At 32.0% G+C, this 23,547-nt stretch overlaps 2 protein-coding genes across 7 annotated transcripts; both read right to left on the bottom strand.

Moving 5' to 3' along the window:
• Positions 1–264: 264 nt before the first annotated feature.
• LOC127066895 (uncharacterized) lies at positions 265–12,351 on the bottom strand. 3 transcript variants are annotated; one of them, XM_051001149.1, is made up of 9 exons: positions 12,179–12,351; positions 11,099–12,025; positions 7,964–8,087; positions 7,807–7,892; positions 5,395–5,487; positions 3,926–3,988; positions 3,613–3,750; positions 1,153–1,414; positions 265–622 (listed from the first exon to the last, which is right to left on the bottom strand). In XM_051001149.1, exons 2-9 carry the CDS (start codon positions 11,171–11,173, stop codon positions 555–557), a joined length of 909 nt encoding a protein of 302 aa, XP_050857106.1. In that variant the 5' UTR covers positions 11,174–12,025; positions 12,179–12,351; the 3' UTR covers positions 265–554. The 3 variants fall into 3 exon arrangements, with proteins under 3 accessions (XP_050857106.1, XP_050857108.1, XP_050857107.1); XM_051001151.1 differs by having other exon boundaries at positions 3,667–3,750; XM_051001150.1 differs by lacking the exon at positions 12,179–12,351 and having other exon boundaries at positions 11,099–12,133.
• A 1,774-nt stretch (positions 12,352–14,125) lies between these two features.
• LOC127066886 (N-acetylgalactosamine kinase) lies at positions 14,126–23,108 on the bottom strand. Of its 4 annotated transcripts, none has more exons than XM_051001138.1 (10): positions 21,950–22,016; positions 21,209–21,377; positions 20,836–21,003; positions 20,518–20,725; positions 17,424–17,532; positions 17,166–17,323; positions 16,587–16,727; positions 16,388–16,502; positions 15,569–15,773; positions 14,132–14,802 (listed from the first exon to the last, which is right to left on the bottom strand). In XM_051001138.1, exons 2-10 carry the CDS (start codon positions 21,373–21,375, stop codon positions 14,637–14,639), a joined length of 1,437 nt encoding a protein of 478 aa, XP_050857095.1. In that variant the 5' UTR covers positions 21,376–21,377; positions 21,950–22,016; the 3' UTR covers positions 14,132–14,636. The 4 variants fall into 4 exon arrangements, with proteins under 4 accessions (XP_050857096.1, XP_050857095.1, XP_050857094.1 ...); XM_051001137.1 differs by lacking the exon at positions 21,950–22,016 and adding an exon at positions 22,980–23,108 and having other exon boundaries at positions 14,133–14,802; XM_051001136.1 differs by lacking the exon at positions 21,950–22,016 and adding an exon at positions 22,614–22,775 and having other exon boundaries at positions 14,134–14,802.
• Between the last annotated feature and the right edge of the window lie 439 nt (positions 23,109–23,547).

The raw sequence follows: 23,547 nt of genomic DNA, 5'->3' as shown, positions 1-23,547 counted from the left end.
AAGTTTTGTTAAACATTGTATATTAACGGCTAAAACCGGAGGCCAAGTAAATAAATTATTGTCAATGATAATTTTTCGGAAACAAAAAATATGTGGAGATTTTACTCATTGATAAATAACGATTCGAATCACGATCAAATTTACTACACATGTATAAGTTATACTTATATAATTATACATGTGTATAAATAATTCATTTTTCGACATTCTCTCTCTCTCTCTTTCTCTTGGATAGGAAAATATTTAATTTCCGAATACAATAAATTTCATATATAGATGATTTATTGAAAAATGTTACATTTCTTTTTATATCTCTAAAAAATATATACATGTACAAACAACAGGTACCGTTGGTTCATTGCAAGTTCAATTATTTTGTAGTAGCGTAATATTTTGAGTATTAACGATTCGCGACGTGATAATTTAACGAAGTCCTTTGTAGAATAGATTGTCCTAGTAAAAACGATCGATCGCGAAAGATGAATAGAGAATTTCACCCAGCGAGGATTTTAACTACCAGCTTGTGTTTGAAACAATTAATCAATGATTAATTATTAATGTGTTTCAAAAGAAATTCCTATATCCATGGTATATTTTGTATTGGAGTCCGTCAGAGGAATTTCTGAAAATAGAAAAATTCTCAAATTACGTTACTATGAATAAATCGATTTCCTATGTCTCGTTTGAAATTCTACGCGTTCCTTTGATCTTGAGTAACTAGTACGCATCTTCTAGTGTTCAAACATTTGAATGATAGACGTACTTTGTAATTCGAGAGAATAAGGATCTTATGTACGACTTTAGACCGATAACTTTTTTAATTGATACATTGTATTTATATCACGTATAGTTTATTCATTAAGATAAATTACCAAAAATTGACTTATAATTTCATCTCTCATATCGAATCTATCAATTTAACATTTTTAGGATAAAGAGATAGTCTCTTGTTGTTCTATAGGGGATGATCGATCATTAAAATATTATTAAGTGTAGGAAGACCTATTTATAATTATTATTACTATTATTTATCAAGTTCGAATCGTGTCTATTTTTCATGAAAGACTCCATATCATAGATGTTAAAAGTTGGAAATTACTTTCAGACATTGTTTACTTTCAAGTTGATCAAAGGATCAACGAACGCACTCACCCGATTTTTCCAGGGACATCGGTATTGCCGTTGGCGTCGAACTTGATGTTGGTGTTGGCGTGTCCGGAAATTGAACGTGCTTCTTATGTGTTCGTCCCACCGTAGGACTCTTTTCAGGACATGAAAGAACATTTCGTGCCGCGGTTGGACTTTGGGTCGGCGTTGGTGTTTCTTTCGTCTCGTTATTGGTCGGTGCTCTTCGTGAGCTCAAACAGGATGTCGCAGTTGTCGTCGGTTGTACCACGTATCTCACCGCTGGAACCTTCAAAGGACGTCGCATAATGACTGTTTTAAACCGTGTCCAGAGGACGTTGCTCGAATGTCTCTTCGTTCGCGATAAAAAAAATAAAGAAGGAAAAAAGAAATACAAAACGTCTAATAAATTAGATACATATCGAGTATTAAATCGTATCTAAATATAGGATAATAATTAGAGATATCCTTATTTCGTAACAACAATAATAAATAAATTTGATTGATCTATTAGTTTGAAGAGAGAATTACTTGTACGCAAGTATATACGTATTCAACAACAAGAACAATGATTATAATATATAAAGACGACACAATAGCTTTTTCATAGAAATCTCCTTGAATTACATAATTATCGCCTCGTAATATCGTCACACACAAGGATAGAGGAAGGTAGTTTACCGCGTGATTCCCATCGATTTACTATAAGCTTTGCTCGGTATATAATCGGTTTTACCTCGAACTACTCAAAGCATGATGCTTCTCTTTGGTATAGTCCCGGTATGCTAGATCAATGATATATTGTTTCCTTTAGATATAATACTGCTGTCTTGAACGTTTCCTCCAATATTAATATCCATTGGTATTAAATTATATAATGATATCGTTCGATTAAATATAATAACAATACATTTTTTCCAAGTTTTATATTAAACTAATTAATCGAATCAATCATATAAACATGCTACACGAAAACGTAAAACATTTTTACACGTATCAATTTTTTTTCTCTCGATATATCAATCTAAAGAACGTTTAACTTTTGAAATCCTGAAATCGTTTAGAAAAAATAGATGTTTCTTTTTTAAAAGGTAATAAGGTTTCGGTTCGTATCTTTATTAACATAAAGAGAGAACATCGGTATTCCGAGAACGAAACCAAGCGAAAGAAACTGATGCATCGTATTTCTATTCCTTGGGGGATGCAACGACGAGACGATAAGCGAAATTCAGAGATATGTCGCACGTGTATTTCTCTTTTACGTATGAGATACATAAAGTTAACTGAGATTATAATCACATGGACTGGTTTTAGCTTGTTTAGATGAATCTAGAATTAGCTACGGTATTTTCCTTTCTCTCTCTCTCTCTCCATTTATGTATGTGTATATATAAATATATTTCGTTCTATATTTTGTCTCAAATTTAGTTGGTGTTAAATAAGACTATAATCTACGATATCATATACGATATCGATATGATATAAATTTACTTTATACAATTCACAATATTCTCGGTAATTTGATTTCATTGATCTAATATTAGATATATACATATATATATGTACGTGTATATATAGTATATAAAGAATTAATTATCATCGATTCTTTTCAATCGGATAAATTTATTCGAATAGTTTTATTGATTGAACTCGTTTATAGAAATAATTAAATTATTCAATAATTTTATCATTGCAATTAAGAATTTCATCAATTCAATTTAATATAACATAAATGAAATTTTTATTCTCTTCCATTCTCGTATCTCTATTTAAAGAGATCTATCAAGAATAATTGAAAAGTATCTAAGAGAGATAAGAGACGAGAAAGTTTTCTTTAAATTGAATAATAGTAAGTGTTACTTATAGATGAAATGTAAAGATTGACGATAAGCGCGGAGAAAAATTTGTTTTTCGTTTTTCCTTCTTTATTCTTTCCTTTTTTCTGATTTTTCCTTTTTCTCTCTCCGTAAAAATCAAACGCGAATAATCGTTATAATTAACTGGAACAGATAATCAACAATCGAAAGACCGTTAACAGGATTTCGTGAAATGACAAACCGAGTTGGAAAAAACGATCAATACTGAAGATCTCGTTATATTCTCGCGCTCGTATTGGCTCTTACGTTCTGATATAAAGAAGTCACCGATAGGAGAAACATTTTCGCACTTTAATGTAAATCACGAGCCACTGTTACGTCATTAAATATACAAATAATAATCGATCGATTTTTTTCTCCATCGTATTGGAAATCTTTAATAAAGTGAAGCGAGTATAAACGAAGAAGATAAGACGACTTAAGGACTTTCTTTTTCGATTGATTTAGAATCATTCGATGAAGAATACGAAACAGCTCGATTAATAATTTTTGGATATTTCGGTAACGGTTTGGAAAATTGAAAAGTTAAGGAAAATGAAAGAAAAACTTTGAAAACGAAATGTATAGACTCCGATAGCTTGAGAAAAAATAATGTTTTTATACACTTAACTTTTCTTCCCTTATCCCGTTGCCCTTTCCGTCGTGAGACTCTCAGAATACTGACCCTGTAGTCGGTGTCATCCGCTGCCGTACCACGACCGGCCAAATATTCTTGATATTGTGAGATGACGCAGAGGACAGAATACACCTATATATGTACATATGTGTCTATATATATATAATTTTGTTTTTTCTCTTTTTTTCTTTTTTTTTTTTATAATATTTCTCATATCGCTTGAGCTATTATCAATGATTTATCTCCTGGATCGTAAAGTATTTGTTTTATAGTACGAACATTAAGTGCGATCTTTTAAAATACTCACGTTTAAACATAGAAGAAAAAAGTTGAGCGTGTAGAGCATTGCCGTTATTGGATTAAAGTTGGTCTGAAAAATAGAGAAGACGGCATAGCTCAAGCTGAAAGTTTTAAATTTGTCGAGGCAACGTGTTGCTCTCTGTATTGTCAAAGGTATGGAAGAAAAAAGAAAAAAGAAAAAGAAGACGAAAAAAAGAAGTATAAAGAGGAAAAGTTTCGGAACTCGTTAACAATGTTTTTTTCTTTCTCTTTCTTTCTTTTTTTAAACTTTTGGGTTTATATATATATATATATATATATATATATATATATATATAGACACACACACACATATATGTATAAATCACGTCGATGTTTCTTCTTTTGTTATGTGCCTTTATTTTTCTATCGATTCTATAGAAAATTGGAAACCATTTCTCTCGTACGCTAACAAGCAGGATTCGGGCTAGAGAATGTTGTTTGCGAGGATGTATTGAAAGTATTGCCCGATACACAATGCGCAGCGAGCGTAAAATAAAGAAATCAAAGAAAAAATGTGAATTTTTCCATGAAACCATGTGAACGCGATAACGTCACTCTGTTCTATAGATAAATATACATATATACTCGTATTCGTTTTAAGTATGTAATTGTCCGCGTATATGCATGTATGTGTTTACGAATTGATTCGTCAATGATTCGTTTCAATCTGTTTTATTCGTCAACACCATTGACAAATTTATTTCGTAAATAAATATAAACAAAGCGAAAAAAAGCTATTAAATCGATTTAACGAATATTTGTATTATTTTTCTAATGTTTCTTGTCGATATATATATTTCTTTTTCTTATTAATTTTTTTCGTACGTGTCATTTGTTTAGTATGTTGCGTCCTTTATTATATTTGTGTGTACGCACGAAAGAACGAAAAACTAATAACGCAGCAGCTAGATAGTTTCAGTTTGCTATGTCCCAAGGCAATGTCACGTTTATGATAGACATTTCTTTTCCACACGAAAGCATGATAGTGTACGGTTTGTTCGCACGAAAAGTAAAAACAAAAAAAAAGGGAAAGAGAGAAAGAGAAAGAGAGAAAAAGGTATGAGTAAAAGAGTGACGGGTTCGATCAGAGGTCATCAAGACTCCGTTCTTTTTTTTTCCTTTCAGTTCTTACATACAAAAGGTCGAACGGAGATGTAATTTCGAAGTTCGATCTCTCTTTCTTCCCGCGGTTGACCCTGTTTTTTTCGTCTTATTTTTTTTCTTTTCTTTTCTTTTCCTTTTTTTTTTTTATTAAAATCTAAGAGTATACCGAGATTTACTTCGTTCGAAAACAATATCTTATCTTCGAAGATAAAAACTAATGACGGATAATATTATTGAAACTTGATCGATTAAAATCAGATATAATAGACGTATTAAATTCAGATTATAGTAGACTTGTAAAAACTGAATATATCTGATAGACGTTGTAATGAATTTATTTGCGATACTCACTGTCACGATGATGAGATACAAAGCGTGCGCAATGTCGACCATACTGCAAGTGATCACATTAACGATCCATGGCAAGAGGAAGATTCGCTTGTCCTGAAAAGAAAAAAGAAGAAAAGAAGAAGAAGATGAAAGAAAGAAGAGAAAGAAGATAAAGAAAAGAGAGAAAAAAAAGAAAATATTCATTTCGAACTCGACGAGACGACAGGGCAAAAGTTTATGGCTTATTAAGTTAAATATGCTTGCTACTGGAAAGAAGGTACCCCATCCATTTTAATTCCCCACTTACCTAACTTGACTTCTTAAAAAAGTATTCAAACAAACCGAGGCCAATTTCTTCATGGTCACTGACTGACAAGAAGTTATCATGTTTTATAAGATTAAATTAAAATCGAAAAGGAGATGGAGAGTTCTCTTTGAAAGAAACTTTTTTTTACAATTGTTGTAATGTCTATCCTAGGAAATATTTTTTTTTATCTCTTATCAGAATTACCTAGCTTCGATAAAGTAATAAAAAATGATATATTTGAGAATATTTGGTTGATACAAAATAAAATTTTCTTTAATCGTATTTTACACAGATCGATTCCCTCCAATCGATTGATTGTGCATATTTCTCTTCTGTTTTCTAATGATAAGAGTAAAGTCGTTGAGCAAAGAACACCAGTAATAAAGTACTTAGTCCTAATTTCGGAAGGTTGGATTATTAATAGCATGAGATTCAAGTGACTGGATAAGTAGTTAACAACTTTTCCAGCTTAAAACTCAGAACGTTATGTTACGACGTTGGTACGAGATAAAGAAGTTTAACAGTTTGGATTAGATACTTTATGTTCGTAATTGAATCGACGCATGGACTTTTTTAACGACGCAACAAGATAAAGTGAAATTAAAAGCCAATAATTTAATTAGAAAAGAAGGTTGAACGCCTTCGTGCAAGCTTGTTTTCGAAGAAACACGAAAATCTCTTATGAGTCGTTTACTTGACAATTCAAAGATGCACGCCATTCGCCTTTAAAACTAAATTGCGAGTTTCGAGACTTAATGCGCGCTGTCATAATTATTCCGTGCAGAAGTTTAATTAACTACTTAGAAATCACGCTTGATGTACGAGACGAAGCTAAATTAATTAGACTAAATGAATTTTACTTTTCCTTTTTTTTTTTTTTACGTAGAATTATATACGAAGAAAGGAGAAAAAAGAGAGAAAAAACAAAAAGGAAATACTACGTCTTCTTTTTTTGACATAGCTGGAATTATGCAACAAAATGAGAAAGAGAGAAAGAGAGAGAGAGAGAGAGAGAGAGAGAGAGAGAGAGAGAGAGAGTGTGAGAGTGAAAAAAAAATAAAAAGAAAAGGAAAGTACTTTTGCGAGCAAGGAAACTCATGAAATATTGATTATAATGGGGATCGTTACCCTTCCCTCTATCTCGTTTTGCTTCCTCAAAAGATTCTCTTTGAGCGAAGAAACGATGAGCGTGCGAGACCCTGGAGAAAATCACAGGAGGGTGCCTTTGAGCGTAGGAATTAATCTTTAGCCCACTTAGAGAAACTTCCTCCTTCTATATAAATAAGCAAAATATAAGCAAGAGGTGAAAAAGAAGGAGGTGAAGGAAGAAGAAGAAGGAGAAGGAGGAGAAGAAGAAGAAGAAGAAGAAGAAGAAGAAGAAGAAGAAGAAGAAGAAGAAGAAGAAGAAGAAGAGGAAGACGAAGACGAAGACGAAGAAGAAGACGAAGAAGAAGACTAAGAAGAAGAAGAAGAGGGTTGTGCGAGTAGGTAGATACGTATATTTCGCGACGGAACTTGGACTGTTGGCTTCTATATAGGAAGAGGGGCTTCGCGTAGGGTTGTTTATTAATGGTGTGAAAGTGGAAAATTTATATCTTGTGGAGGCAGCAGCCGGTGAGGCAAACAACGTGAGAACGATAAGAAAACGTACGTCGTTGAAAACACGAGCAACGTTGGAGCTAAGAGAAACCGTGTATCTATTCTTTCTTTCTTCCTTCCTTCCTTTCTTTCTTTCTTTCTTTCTTTCTTTCTTTCTTTTCTTTTCTTTTCTATTATTTTCATTTTTCTTTCACTTTTTCTCTTTTTTTTCTTTTTATTTTTCGGAAAACCTAGGAAGAAAATAATAATGAAAAATAATTATCAATATGGAAATCGAATCGAATAGAATAAGATAATATTTATTGTTCCATTTTCTAATGTTTTTATAATTTTTATGCAATTTTCTATTTTCCATGATTTATATATTCTTAAATATTCATTTTTTTTTCTCATTAGCATTACATGTAAAAAAATTCTTTCGTTCTGTAAGGTATGAGAAAAGTATTTGAATTATTCAAGAACGATGTATAACAGAGAGTCACCGTATTATTATATGTAATATATTATCAAAGAGAAATTTTTTTTACCTTGAGTAAACCATATACAAGAAGAGTACAACAGATTACACCAGAACACGAACATATCAACAGAGTTATGTTGAATCGTACAGTAGCTGAAACAATAAAAATTCTCTCTTTGCTCAACCTAAATATACGTTCCTTTGAAAAACTACGTTATACTTACTAGGTGATATTGTATCAGATTCTAAGAAACTCGACGATTCTGGTAATGAGCGATTTCCAGATAAATATTCACTTTCTGCTTGCAAGATTGTTCCAGTTGTGATGATTAAGATAATAAAGTAAATCTGAAACAAAGATTGTTTATATTAATTAAATTATAAATTGGAAAAAAATATATATATATATATTATTTATAATCGAGAAAAAAGAAAGATCTTATACATATATAATATTCATATAACAAAAGATAAGAAAACGATGAGAAAAAAATTTTTCTTTCCAGAGTATGTGATCGTATTATCGAAAGGGATGTTAATGTTAAAATTGTTGCAAACAGAAATTACTGCGAAGTCAATTTCGACAACTAATTTGATTTTACGTTAAAGGCAGAGAGACAGAGAGAAAGAGAGAGACTGGCAATATCGTTATCAGCCTGTGGCTATAATATCTCTGACGCGTTTGCCGCAATAATGTCAAACAGTTTCACTGCGTGTTCTTTCGCTAGTTGGAAAGATTAAAGGATTCGAACAGATAGATCTATTTCGTTCGTTAAAATCATATTGATTTTTGCCAACGTTAACTATTCTTTCACAATTTGTAAAAATATCTTTTCGGATCTCGTGGACGATCGATTTTCGATTTACGTTCGACTATTTCCATTCCTATTTTTATTAGCGGATCGTTCCATGTCGACACACGATGTCGAATGCAAAAGGATGGTTTTATATATATCTATATATTTTTTTGCTTTGTTTTTTGTTCTTTTCTCTCTATTTTAATATGTGTCGATCGTAAAGATATCATTCAAACGGGAAGCTACGTTCATTCTTTAGTTTGCCTTCGATATATTCTCGTGAAAAACTTTACGAGAATAGTTAATGCTTGTGCTAGCTTTACGACGGCTGTTAAAGTGCACTGCCAAATGTCTCGGTGTATGTATACGTGTTCTCTCGTTAAGCTTGTATTACATTATAAGGATATAAACGTAGGAAAGAGCTATCAGGGTCGACCCAATTTTATGTTTCGTTTATATATATATATATATACGTATTGGACTACTCGGAAAATTCATAGCATAATTTTTCATGAAAATTCAAAGCTACGATTTATATTTATGTATAATACAACTTTATCCAATAATATATATATGTGTGTGTGTGTATGTATATATATATATACATATATATATATATATATATATATATATATATATTATGTTATTCTATTTTATGCTATTGAGAATCGCAGCGAGTTTTCTGATCGAACCAATCCGTATAATATTACATAGGAAAGGATATGACGAGCAACTCGATACAAGCCTCTTACGGCAATCGATATAGTCAAAGTGCATAGCTTTTATCAACTACACTATTGGGTATCCTAGTCTCTTATTCCCACGTTTCTACTGAATGCAATTTCGTTGTTTGTATTTAAATTCTATAAAGGTGTAAGCTTGTTATTATCGTTTGATTTCAGAATTACATTTCTTTCTTTTTACGATAAATAAATAAATCAATATATATATATACATATATACTTACTTTTATATATTTGATATAATTGATATAGAAAACAGTTAAAAATCGAATTTTTAATATCGATGAAAATCTATCGTATTGATGATAGATCGCGTGACAATACGAAGAATGAAATGAATAGAACCACATTTTCATGATTAAATTAACTATAGTACTTTACACACTGCTATGAAATTTCCCATGGGTCAGTGAATGTACGTAAACTAACGTGGACCTCGGGAATCGTGCGAGTTTCTATGTTTTTATTCTTCACTTTTTTGAACCTTTTTTCGAGAATTGAACATATTCGAAAATAAACATTTTTTCTGTTTTTTCTTTCTTCCTTTTTTTTTTTTTTAATTTTTTTACACATTACTCATCGAAAGCTTCTGCAAACGTAACCAGCTTAAAAAGAGATGATTATTTCATAAAGAGAAGAGAGCACACGTTTCCGAGCTTAAGTGGATTTTTATTTACCGTGAGTTTTGAACGAACGTTATATCCTTTCAATTCGATGAACGCATGTGTTAATTATAAATAACGAAATGCATTTCACGTGTTTTCGATTTGAGTTAAAACTCAATGAATAAATTTTGATAATAATTATATTTAGAAGGTCTATGTACCATGCTTATAATTCATGTAAGTAATCAGCTATGCTAACAGCACGTATTTTCGATCGATAATTATAAATACAAAATGAGAGTTTCATATTGCATTGCTTTGAAATTATACAAGTTAAACAAAATAGTAGAACAAATCAATTTTGTATTATTGTATACTATCGTGAAATTCATATCATGATCGTGTTATTCGCTTCTCGATGGTACTTAAGATGTATACGTATATACGTACGTATGTACGTATGTATGTATGTAGGTATATACATATGTACCTATGTAAAAGTTAGACTCAGATATCGACCAGCAGCAACAGGGTATGCGTTGGGTCACATTGCAAGCACATGGACCGCTTCTCGATTGTCTTAAATGATCACAAATATTAAAGGATGTAGTCAAATGAACTAAACTATTGGTTATAAGCACATTCATCCTTATCGATTTTATCAATATATATATATACATATATATACACGTACATACGCATACACACATACACACACATATGTAATAGAGGAAAGAAGGAACAATAAGTGTAATATGATCGAAAAATATATCAGATATAATAGAATGAAAAAAGATCAATTGACAGGCGTCGATGTCTATCGAGTATCGACAATATGACGTTTACAGAACTCTATGGAATCTTCTCTCAACCGTATAGAAAAAAAGAAGTTTGCACAAAATGCGTTCGCTCGAGCGAGCAGAAACTCGTCTCATCAAAGAAAAATACATATATACGTTTTCTTTATAATATTTGTCAATCTCTCTCGCAGATACATACATACATATATATATATTCCTTTTAATTTTTTTTTCTCACAAAGTAAATCAACTGTATTTTACTCGAAACGTATCAATATCATAAGAAACAAGAAAATTCTTCAAAATCGAATTAACAGAGTTTACCTCCGTATAAATCGAATACTAATCCCGTAGTTCCCCTTTAGTGTTTCATTAGAAAATGGGTGAAATCAATCGCACTGAGGTGTTACTTACTCCGGTATAAATGGCACAAGCGTAACTCCCTCTGCGAACTGATTGCCAGCAGCAACAGGATTGCATGATGGCCATGCTTCGAACGCGTGTGCGACTTTACGCACCCTCGTTGAAATCGAATCGGGCGTGAAAATGATAAGAATGAGAAAATAAAAGATCCGAAATAAACCAGCATGAATCTGAGTTTCTTGCGTATGCGCGCGCGGGCGCACACCCCTATCGTCGTTTTTATGTATTCTTATTATTCGTTTCTGTTTCTTCTTCTTCTTTTTTTGCTCTCTTGTTTCTTTTTCTTTTTTCCTTGTTTTTTCTTCTCTTGTTTTTTTCTATTTCCTTTTTATCGTATCGTACAAACGTTTCACGATTTTTCGAGAGGTGTCGAAGATTTGGAAAGAATTGATACGAGGATGAGAGGACTCATCTCGTCCTCTCGCGGAGGAACGCACAAGCGGAGCGGAAACGCTGCTCGACGCTGACTGTTCCTCGTCTTCGTTGAATTTCGCGTGTCGAGTTCCTGCGGCGCGAAAAGCATCGAGGTCGAACGCATGCGCAATAGAAAATTTCTATCGAAATTGGAATAAGGATGAGGGAGAGAGAGAGAGAGAGAGAGGGAGAGAGAGAGAGAAAGAAAAAGAGAGAGAAAGAGATAGAACAACCCCTATTTTCTTTTTTCTTCTCTCTCTTTCTTTACCGCTTTATTATCTTTTTCTTTCTTCTCTTTCTCTCTCTTACACACACGCACACACACACACACACACATAATTATCTATAGCTACGTAATACTTATCTAATGGAGCAGAGACGTTGTTAGATAAATCGTGCTGCAAGATGTTTCTTCATCGATTCCAAATTTGCAATAACGAGGCGACGATGAGTTTTACGAAAAGAAAACTTCAAGGTTGTGCCTTACATCGTATACGATGAGTTCTGTGAGAAAAACTTCAAGGTTTTTAGCCTTACATAGTATGAAAAATTACATCGTACAAAAGTCACAGGAGACTAGTTTTATAATAATCATCTCATGGAAATCTTGCGTAAATAAAGTTATTAAAATATTATGAAATAGAAGCGCGTACTTACTTATTTCTGTTAGGAATTTTTCTTTTCCCCTTATTTGCCGGTCAAAGTTTAATTGTTGATTATTAATAAATCATTCGATCTTATTTCTTGAATTATATTTGTGTCGTCCGATTACCTAAAAATAAAAAATGTTATTAATTGATAAGAGCGCTATCTTTTTTGTTTGAACTTCGGGAAATATTCTTTTGCTTGTTTTTCAATTAACTTATACTTCTAATTAGTTTTCTTCGTTGTACGAGCTAAAGTGTTGATTTCCTTAAATAAAAAGAAAAGAAAAGAAAAAGGAAGAAAAGGAAAGAAAGAAAGAAAAAAGGAAAAAGAAAATGCAAAGCTAGATTACTGAAAAGTTGATCTACGTGACAAGGGCCTAATATCATAAATTATTCGCATCAAATTGCTCTCCTTTTTGTGATAACCTCATGTCAAAACGTCAGATGCTAAACGACGGACGATCCTTATCGTATATATGTGAGACAGGCTAACTTAAAAGTACTTTCAACGTAAAAAGGAAAATACGTGTTTGAGGATGAAACACGTAAAGGAATAGGAAAGAAAAAGGAGAATATAAAGGAAAAGAAGAAGAAGAAGAAAGGGAAAAATTTGAGTTTTAGGAAATGGTCTGTAAAATACTCGAGATTTTTTTTTCCTCGTAAAACTTATACAAGAAAATGAGAGAGAGAGAGAGAAAGAGAGAGAAAGAGAAAATAAAAGTACACATATTCCTTAAAGCTTTTATCGTATGCGTAGTAAAGGAACGTTGTAGAGCTTTCGAATAAATTTACTACTTGTTCCCCTCTAGGCAGCACTCGTTCGTAGAATAAATAAGCGAAGGCACGCTCGAATTTGCGAGATAGATAGAACTCTCTTCTCTCGAAGGGTGGCAACAATTTTCTTCAACCTTTCCTTTCCTTTCTACACATAGCTATCTTACACATAGATACGTAGATATATCGCGATGCGGATTTTGAAATGTCATTGAGAATGAAGGATTCGGATAAGTCGAAGCGTAAATACGAAGATTTAAGAAAAAATATACGGATGCTACGAACCATAGAAACGTTTAAAGTGAATGACATCTTGCCGAAGAAACGTTTAAAGTAAATGACATTCTATCGACGTTCCGATAACATGAAAATGTGTTAGCCATGGGATTACTATTTTCAATGTAATTTTCAGCGTTTGGTGTCATCGTGATAGATGTCTGAGATATGTAGTGGAGTAAATTTAAAGGAAAAGAGGGAGAGAAAGAGAGAGAGAGAGAGAGAGAGATTTCACTGCAACAACACAACTGTAGACAATGTAATCAAGGTATAAATCAATTACAGTACTTTAGATGAGCTTACACTCACGTACAATCCAGTTCTGTTGGTTTCCTTCCAGTCCGGACGTTGCAACGTGCTTTTGCCTCTAGTCGGATTCATTGACTCTTCTCTTTGATACTAAACTTCGTGACTCTGGCGCGAATATTCATTGAAAGAGACAGTTCTTGCATATCATAGATATTCATAAAGTTCATCGGTTTTTTTCCTTTTCTTTCTCTCTTTTTTTTTTTTTAACGCGATTCCATTGTCGATAAATTACAATAATGTATTCTTTATACTCTTCGATTCAATGGCATTATTATTGTAAGTATGTATTTTATTTTACCAATATACGTTTTAAATTAATCGAATAAAGTTATTCCAGGAATTTAATGGGAAACGCGTAATACGTTTCTCTACCTTTAATGCGATTTTCTATGAGAACGTTTTACCGTTGTAGGTATAAACTTTCACAAACACGAAAATGCTAGAATTCGATCACTCATACCATTGTTCTGTTAATTGTTTCTTGCGGATCAATAAACATCGCGCTTTATCAATGCTTCAAAATCGTTTCCAATAATGCCGTGGAAAATTTTAACGTTCGATACGATGCACGACGAAATCCATTTAAACTTCTCTGCTTTATTAATAATTTCGACGGATTACCACAGATAGAAAATATAAAATCGAGAATTCATTTAATTTCATATTGCTCTTGTTAATACATAACATTTTGATTATTACTCTTATAAGTGTACACATAGCGTGCCAGTCTTATCATAAAGCTATTATATAATGCACCAGAAGAAAATATTACAATTATTATATCCTATGTAATATCTTATGAATATTATCATTATAATATATTTATTTAATAGCATATTAAATGTTGTTTCACGACTTTTAAATGCTTGGTATGCATTGATCTGACCATTTTAAACAAATTAGTTCAGAACAAAGTCGGTACTATACAGATATTAATCTATACACATACGCGTATGAATACATCTATACATATATATATATATGTGTGTAGGTATATATCGATAATATACTTGTACTAAAAAAAGGCATAGGAAAAATATCGACACGAGCATCATTAATTACTTTCGTGACATAATAATACAATATAGAGCAAAGCATAATATTAGGAATTAAAGCGTATAAATTGCAGCACCCTGATTAGGTTCCGTAGGAAAGACCAAGTCGTCCAGGTCAAGTTCATACTTCGTACAACTTTCCCAAAGATATTGTCGGATGTCTTCGACGAATTGAGAAATTTTGTCCTTCGTGATGATAGCTACTATACATCCGCCCCATCTATTGTAATATAAATGATGTGCTTTACGTAATACACAAGCCTTGTATAAGTATACTGAATAGTCTTATTAGATATAAATATATTTGATTGATCTAATTTTTAACACGAGAAATTAAGATTTCTTTTTTCTTTTCAAATAAATAAATAATAGCGACAATAAAATTTAGATAATATATTAAAACGAAGATAAAAAATCTTTCTAAAGTTGAATATATGTTTTGAGTATTATGAAAAATGGGTCAAAGCAAAACATGGTAGAATAAAATTCATTTATCTTCCTGCTTCTTATAAGATCGATTCGAGGTAGAGAAAACAGACGATCGTTTGCAAACTCGTTCGGAAATAGGAGTTTCTATGTATCGAAGTTCCGGGGTGTGACCCGAACTTGTCAATAGACATCTATTAACAATCTAATGGGCGTTACTATAGTTTGAAGTAGCTGAAGAGAAAGATACACAAGGTTTGCCGAACTTTAGGGTGGAGGAATTGTACTTTCTTTTTTTTTAAATATTCACACCTAGAAAAAAATCCTACGTGTATCTATAGATCGACAAAAATAAATAATTTCTTACATTTATAAATAAAACATAAGCAAGATGATGGAGATAGAAGGTCGCGCTTTCAGAGTATATATACTCTTGTCTCACGATAAAAGCTCTTCACCTTAGAAAGCTTAAAGTATGCATTTATACATACATATATATATATATACTATATGTGTATATATATATATATTATATGTATATATAGTAAGGTTATACTTACCCAGCTCCGGTAAGTCTAGCACCGAGTGCTCCACAATTCATGGCTTTGTCGACGAGTGCATCGACACGTGGATGGCTGCACTCGTAGAGCTTACAAAGACTCAAATGGCTCTTCGACATCAATTCGCCTAACAACAAGACTTTTTCATCTTCTATTAGCGTGTCATCCTTGTTTATGCGTTCAAATTCGGCCACTCTGTGCGCCTCTGAAACATATTAATCAATTATCAATACGATTTTATAAATTGATTTTCGTGTGAACGAGCTTTCGAAATAATAATAATAATAATAATAATAATAATAATAATAATAATAATAATAATAAAAAGTAAACGGAAAGAAGAGGATTAGGATTAGATGGTGCGATGGGTGGCTTGGGGGAAGAAAAAATAAAAAAAAATCGACGGGTTTCTTAACGCTTCGTTTTCGATATTTTGGTAAAAGAAAAAGGTATAAAGTAAGAGAATGGGATCTTCGAAGGGTTTCTCTCTCGACTGCTTTTCGTCGTGTCTCCACGGCAATAAATTTCATGACAGTGTTGGTCTCAGGATGACAAGGGCCGAGGAGTATGTGTGTCGGACGCAATCGATATGTCGCCGTCGTGAAAATTTATAGCATTCGTAAAGGAATGCATCCATGTTGGTTGATTGATAAATAAGATTATTTTCTTCACGTTAAAGAATTTGAAATTAATTCAAGATAAATATATATATATATATATATATATATATATATATATATATATATATTCAAGTTTTCTTTAGAATTTCAGTTCAAAGTGTTATATTTGAAATTGTTTATCATTAGTCGAGTCCCTTACCTTGGAACACATGTAAAGCTCGTTGTTTAAGTTTGAATGTTTGGGATGCATTAAACGAAGCAATTTGCGATGTTTCCTTTAGTTGTTCGTACGTTGTAGAAAGGCACTCGCAAATCTGAGAAACGTTAGAACCTTACGTAAGCTTTTAGACTTATTGCGGTCCAATCAATCGTTGGATCGTCTTAAACTCGGCACGTACCTCGTCGATGGTGTAAGGTTCTTCGTGGAGATCCTCCATCACAACGGAGGCCATTTTTTCCAAGCTAAAACCGAGCCGGTCTTGTACGTCAATTAATCTTCGCACACTTTCCCAATTTTTATTTCTCTTCTTGGCTATTATCTGCAACAAGATTGAATCGGTTGTCAAGAATTTCTCAACTTAAGGACCGCGACATCGTTTATTTGTCAAAAATAAATAATCACCTTTTCTACAGAGAGAGAGAGAGAGAGAGAGAGAGAGAGAGAGAGAGAGAGAGAGAGAGAGAGAGGGAGAGAAAAACAGGGAGATATATATATATCGATTTTATAAAAAGTAAGAATAATTCCGTGTTACGCATCCGAAAGCTCGAGCTTGCGCGAACTCGTTGCCTTATATAAGTGATTAATCGATGAAACTGATATAACTCGGTTAAACAAGAAAAAAAGAAGAAAAAGAGAAAAGAAAAAAAGAAGAAAAATTCCGTCTCTTCCACTTTGTCTACTACTTAATCTTGAAATAAATATCAGACAAAGGAAGAAGGAAAAAAGCAATGAAACAAAGATGCTCTTTTTAAGATACCTGTGCAGCCAAGCGACATTCCGCTACTCTTAGATTATAATCGACGGTTGATGCTTTGTTGTGATAAGCTTGGCTATGCGCTATCACGAAAACAGCACTTTCAGGTAAGGTAATGTCGGTTGCACGTAAAGGATTAAATTCTATCAGCTTAGCAGCACCTATTGTAGACAATGATAAGTTATTATTATTGAATCATTCAATATTCCCTGTTTTTTTATCTAACCAAAGCAAATAATTTCTTGCGATAAAAATTCTTACCTGCTTTTCCTAAAAAAGCGATCGCCTGATCCATCCCACCACCTTGAGTACCAATATGTCTTTCTGCTCTAGCACTGATAGTTGCTAAATCTCGTTTCGATAATCTAAACTGTAATATTATCGTTTTTGTTTTCTTTATAATAATAAAAATTGTGAATGCGATTAATGGATAGTTTATTTTTGGTATATATTTTCTATTTACTGACTTTAATCGTGTTGCATAGATTTATGAAATAATTATATCGTATTTGCGATTACTTAGAAGTCAAAAATACATGTATACTGGATATTGCATTGCAAGAACGTAAGGAATTACAGTAGATCAAGGTACTCTTAAAAGCTTACGAGATACCAAAACAAATCCGGTCTTTTTTCTCTTTCTCTTTCTTTCCATCCAGCTCTTAAATGTCTCGTTCTATCCGCTATCATCCTGGAGAGTGGGTGGAATTTATCTATCGGAGCTTTACTCGATAAAACGGAAAAAGAGAAAAAGCAGAGGAAGAGAGAAAAAAAGAAAGTAAGAATAAATTACTTGCGGAATTGTAACAGTTTAAATGAACATCGATAATTGAGTTTTTATATTTTCTTTTTCTTTTTATTTCTTTTTTTCATCGATAATATTGTCTTCTTCTTTTTTCTGAATTTTATTTATTCTTCCTTTCCTTCTTTCTTTCTCGTCTTTCAATTTAAACAAGTAACAGAATGGTTTCAGAGAAAACCAGACGTATTTCACTTGTCGGTTTGAATAATACTGCTTTTGTTAGTCGAGTAATTTGAAGACCGAAAGAAAAGATATTTAAAAAAAAGGAAATAAAAATAAAAAAAAAAAGAAATAAAGCTAGAAAGAGAAAAAGAGGCAGAGAGAAACGAGTACGCAAAAATCTGCGAATATTCATTCAGTAATAACGATACGTTTTTCAATGCCATATCGTCGATACGCGATTCATTAAAAGAGCACAAAGTATTATGGCACTTGAAAATTCACCAGCATCTGTACGATAAAACCATTTTTCTGGGTTTTTATTCTCTTGATTACGTACTTTTAGAAAAAGTTTCTTCTGTCGATCACAATTTTGATCGATCGTAAACAGTTGGTTTATTTTAAAAAACGTATAGTTTACTCGAATAAACTCGGCCTAGATTCCATAAAAGGGTTATTCCAGTTTTTCTTTCTTTGCTTTTTTCTTTCTTTCTTTTTTCTTTCTTTCTTTCCAATCTCACTCCCTGATCTCTTACCCCTCTCCGAACCACCCGAACGAAATTACTCGAATTCGAAAACTTTCGGGGGAGAAACGTGAAACTTCTTTAGTAGTTGATATTAATACGGTCGATAGATTCGAATTCGTGTCGACTTAAAGATCCAAAGATAAGATACTTACTTATGTCTTTCTTTGACGTGTAAAAGATCCTCGGAGAAAATTAAAAGAGCTCCGACAAAGATTGATCGTAAGAATTAAAATGACAAAAAAAGAAAAAGAAAAAAAATGTATATAGAAATAGAGAGAGAGAGAGAGAGAGAGAGAGAGAGAGAGAGAGAGAGAGAGAGAGAGAGAGAGAGAAAGAGAGAGAAAGAGAGAGAGAGAAAGAGAGAGAGAGAGCAACATTAAGAAGAATTTAATGTTTTCTCGCAATTACATTTCTTCTTATTATCATCTTAATTAAAGTTCCTCTTTATAATTAATTTCACTGAATATCCATTAATACGTGGGGATATTAGATTTGATAAAAAAAATGCATAAAACTTCAAATATAAAAAGAGATAAATAAAACATCGACTCGGTTTTGAGCTTTGCGAAGCGTATTCGTAACTCGATTCTGAATATCAAATTCCCAAGGTTTTCTCTTTTATTCTTTTTTTTTTTTTTTTCTTTCTCTTTTTCGTTCTCACAGAAGGCACAGAAAGTAATGTGCGGAAGACATCAAGAAATTCCAATGACATTCCATTCGAGGACATCCGACGCATAATCTCAAAGCATGAAAGTGCTCCTCTTTCCAGAAAGGAAGGAAGAAGACATTAGGCTCAAGAACTTTTCTCATCGATCTCAAAATAAAAGAGAAAAAAAGAAAAAAAAAGCGAAAGAAAGAGAAAGAAAAGAATACACACACACACATATATATATAGTTATGAAAGAAAACAAATGTAATATAAATGAGTTAATAATTTCTTTTGAATCACGTAATAGAAACATTAAACAAATGACAGAAAAGAAAAGAAAAAAGAAACGAAGAAAAAAGTTTGTTTTTTAGCAGTTATAACTTCTATGATATATGTGTGTATATATTGTACTAGACATTTGGATATAAATAGAAAGAGAAAGAGAGAAAAAAGAATATATATATATATATATATATATATATATATATATATATAAATTTATATAGGAAACCGAAAATAATACGGACGAATCAATAATCTATTTTGAATTCATGTAAAAACGTAAAATAAAAAATAAGAAAGAAGCGACAAGAAGAAAAAAGTCTTTTTTTTGATGTTATAACTTTCATGATATATATATATATATATATATATATATATAAGATTTTTTACTACACAACTTGATGTACATATTTTAATTAAAAAAATTTAACGATTATGTACTTTTTCGATTTCATGTTCCCATTTTATCGGGTAAGATTCATAAACATTAAAAGGGAGAATCTCACGGCGAGATAGCTTAATATCTAGTCGACAAACTATAATCTTCCAGCTTGCTCGCTACCGACTCTTTCTCATTCCTTGCGGAATGAAAATTCATTAATTTGAAAGAAAGAGTCAACAACTTATTTGCGGTGGTTCTCGTCAAAGAGATTAACGTATTAAATGGAGAAATATCGGACGGAAATTTGCATTCGATGTTAAAACATTTAATAATTCGTATAATATTATAGCTTTTCATTAATTTTAATGTAATTATTAATCTTAAATTTATGAAATCGAAATATAATTAGATAATAATCAGAAATTATATATATGTGTGTGTGTTACGTACATGGCGTATATAAAAACGTGAGATTTATAAGAAGAAAAGTTAAAGAAAAAAAGAAAAAAAAAGGGAAAACCGAAAGAAAATTAATGAATGGAAGCAAAATTTACCTGACTAGCATGAACCAATGAAAGAACTGAAGCCGATACTAGAGCACTAGAACTTGAAAGGCCAGCATTAGCAGGAACATTGCCCCATACAGCAGCTAGAATTCCTTTAGGAACTTTTTCCTTTGGTATCACTTCAAGAGCACCCTGTATACCGCACAAAAAGTATTTATACCAAATTGGTCCTGTCTCGGCATCATTGATACAAGCTCTGAAAAGATCGATAAATATCTTTGAATGTTATTAAGGATATTAAAAAGTTCGACGAAATAAATAATTCTAAATTGTTTAGTTTTATTTTATTTCGTTAGTATGACTTACTTCACTTTGTCTAAATCACATCGGAAATCATTGTAATTCGTATTAACATTAGTAACACTGATTTGATGGTCGTTCGATATAGCAACTGCTACAAGTACATGTTGCTTGATCGCCATAGGACAAACTGAATATCCGCAATAGTCGATATGTTCGCCGATCAAATTCACTCTGAAATATCAGGAACAATAATAATGATAATATGATAATAATAATAATAATAACAAGAATAATAATAATAATTTATTATCTGTTCTCCATAGAAAATGACATCAAGTGGATATACGAACGAACAGATTAATTCCGATGAAATATTTCAAATAAATGGTATACCTTTTAGTCGTCGTTCTGTTGGAATTATTTCAATCGAACTCACCTGCCTGGAACTTTAACAACAAAGGAAGGCTCACGATCATACTTTTGAGTAAAATGATCAGTGAGGACTTTTAATTTCAACATAAACGAGTCATCCGTTTTTAAAATCGATACCCCATCCTCCGATTCGGAAAATTGATTTTCACCGTTTTCTCGTTCCACCGACATTTCTGAAAATAATGAAAGTTGAAAGTAAAAAAGAAAAATCTTATTGTTAACGCGATCTTTTCGAAAATCAGAAACAACAATAATAATAATAAAAAAGAATAAATGATTGTGAAAAATCATTTCATGTTTCGCTCATCGATCGATCGATCGATCGATCGATCTATGCATTCGTAGATTTAATCGATTGCTTGAAAATTTCTGATCGAAAATGTTATGAACAGAATGGCAAATTCCATTGGAAAATTGTTAATATCCGGAATGAAAATGAGGTCAACGCCATTAATGTAATTACGTTGTTGCGCGCTATGGTGCGGTTGCAGTATCGCTCGATTTCCCCCAAACATGCCCCGGAAACTTTCGTTTAAAATTCGTGATAATCTCGCGCAGTGATAATAAGAGGTTTCCAATTTCCAAAGACGGCTAATAAAATATCTATAATTTGTTTTACGTTATATCATTATCGAATCTTATTAATTTCCTTTATCTTGATTTATTATAAAATGATTATTATTTTTTTTTATTATTATTAAAAATATTAGTTCTGATATCGATCGAAGATAAGCTTTGTATTTACTTTAGGATATTATTTTCACAAACTGTGACAGAGAGAGGAAACTTTTTGACAAAATCCGATTGATTTATGAACAATGAAGGTGATATATATATATCATTTATCTATAAAAGAATTAACGTGAGATATCGATAAGTGTAAACGATAAAATCTCCATCTATATATTATTTTAAATTTAATTTATTTTATATTTAATACCGATATTTTGTCACGAGATAAGATTGAAATACACATTGCATTTTTATATGTTCTGAAATCTTTTTTATACTTTATATGTATTGAAAGTTATGATTATGAAAATTTAAATTTCCCGCGGTCCGATTAACCTATCGCTACGTATATTTTTATACTGACTCATTATCGTAATTTATCATGGACTCATCTCCCACGTAATCATCAACGGAAAACAGCACTCTGTTTGCTTTATTCCTCGTATTTTTTGTTATTGATAAACTCAAAGTTAAAAAAAAAGTATTAATGCTTACAAAGTGCATTCTTATCGCCGATGAAAAGATAAGACGTTCGAATCTATCGTAATGTATCATTTAACACAGATATTTAAAAGATATTCTTGTATGAACGTATTAGCGATTACAAACGTGGTTGATATTATATTTATCTTAAGAATATATGCATATATATGTATACGTATATAAAAAAAGAATACCTAATAAATTGTTGCCTTAATAAAAAAATCAGCTTCACTCGAAATCGTCGCTGAGCTTTTTTTCTAGATGAAAATATTAAGAGCTAAATCCTCCCGCTCGAAGAAAACGGATGGATGCACTTACTAGATGCAACGCAACGTGGCGCCAGTTGTCGATACAGTTGCTTACGTGACACCCTATATATATGTGCGTGAACTCGTATGCGCAGAATCATAGCCGGCCGAGAGGCGTCTCAGCGTCTCAATCGCGTAAACGCCGACACGCTTCGGAAGTTGGCGTATCTTTGTGCAATCGATTTATCGCATATTTTCGATAGACAATAAGAATGATTTAAAGCATAAATATGACGAGCACGTCATACATACCTTCCTTCGTTCTTCACAATCTCAATGTATTAAATGAAATAATATTACGTCTGTTATCGTCAATAAACTTGATACTTTTTTTTTACGCTGCGTCGCCCGGTATACACTTTCTGACTTTATCGATCGAGCCAATTTTTGTTTCAATTTTGTTTCCATCCATGACCACTCGTGGCGTTACCTATCACTATCTATACCGCCATTTTTTAAACCCATCGCAAGTATTCAACGCGGTAATTTTTAAAGAATATATATATATATACACACACGCGCGCGCGCAAATTAATTTCGTAAACTGGCATCCATCTTTTTTATTGCATCATGCTATATTTGTTATTTATTTTAATAAACACATAAACATTGGCCCTTATTTAAAAAATCATATTTTCTTTCTATATGCAACGATTGTTCGCGTGTAAAATAATTTATTAATGCACATAGGAAGCATAGAATTTAATAGGTAAAGAACAACTAATGAAAAAACTTAAACAAAAATTCGTATCTTTAAGGTTAGCTTAAAAATCTTTTGTATAAATTACGTAATAATAAAACGTATGAAATAGTCGACATT

This window comes from Vespula vulgaris, chromosome 10 (genome assembly GCF_905475345.1).
Source record: "Vespula vulgaris chromosome 10, iyVesVulg1.1, whole genome shotgun sequence".
Lineage (NCBI taxonomy): Eukaryota > Metazoa > Arthropoda > Insecta > Hymenoptera > Vespidae > Vespula > Vespula vulgaris.
This window is presented reverse-complemented; position numbering and strand designations above follow the sequence as displayed.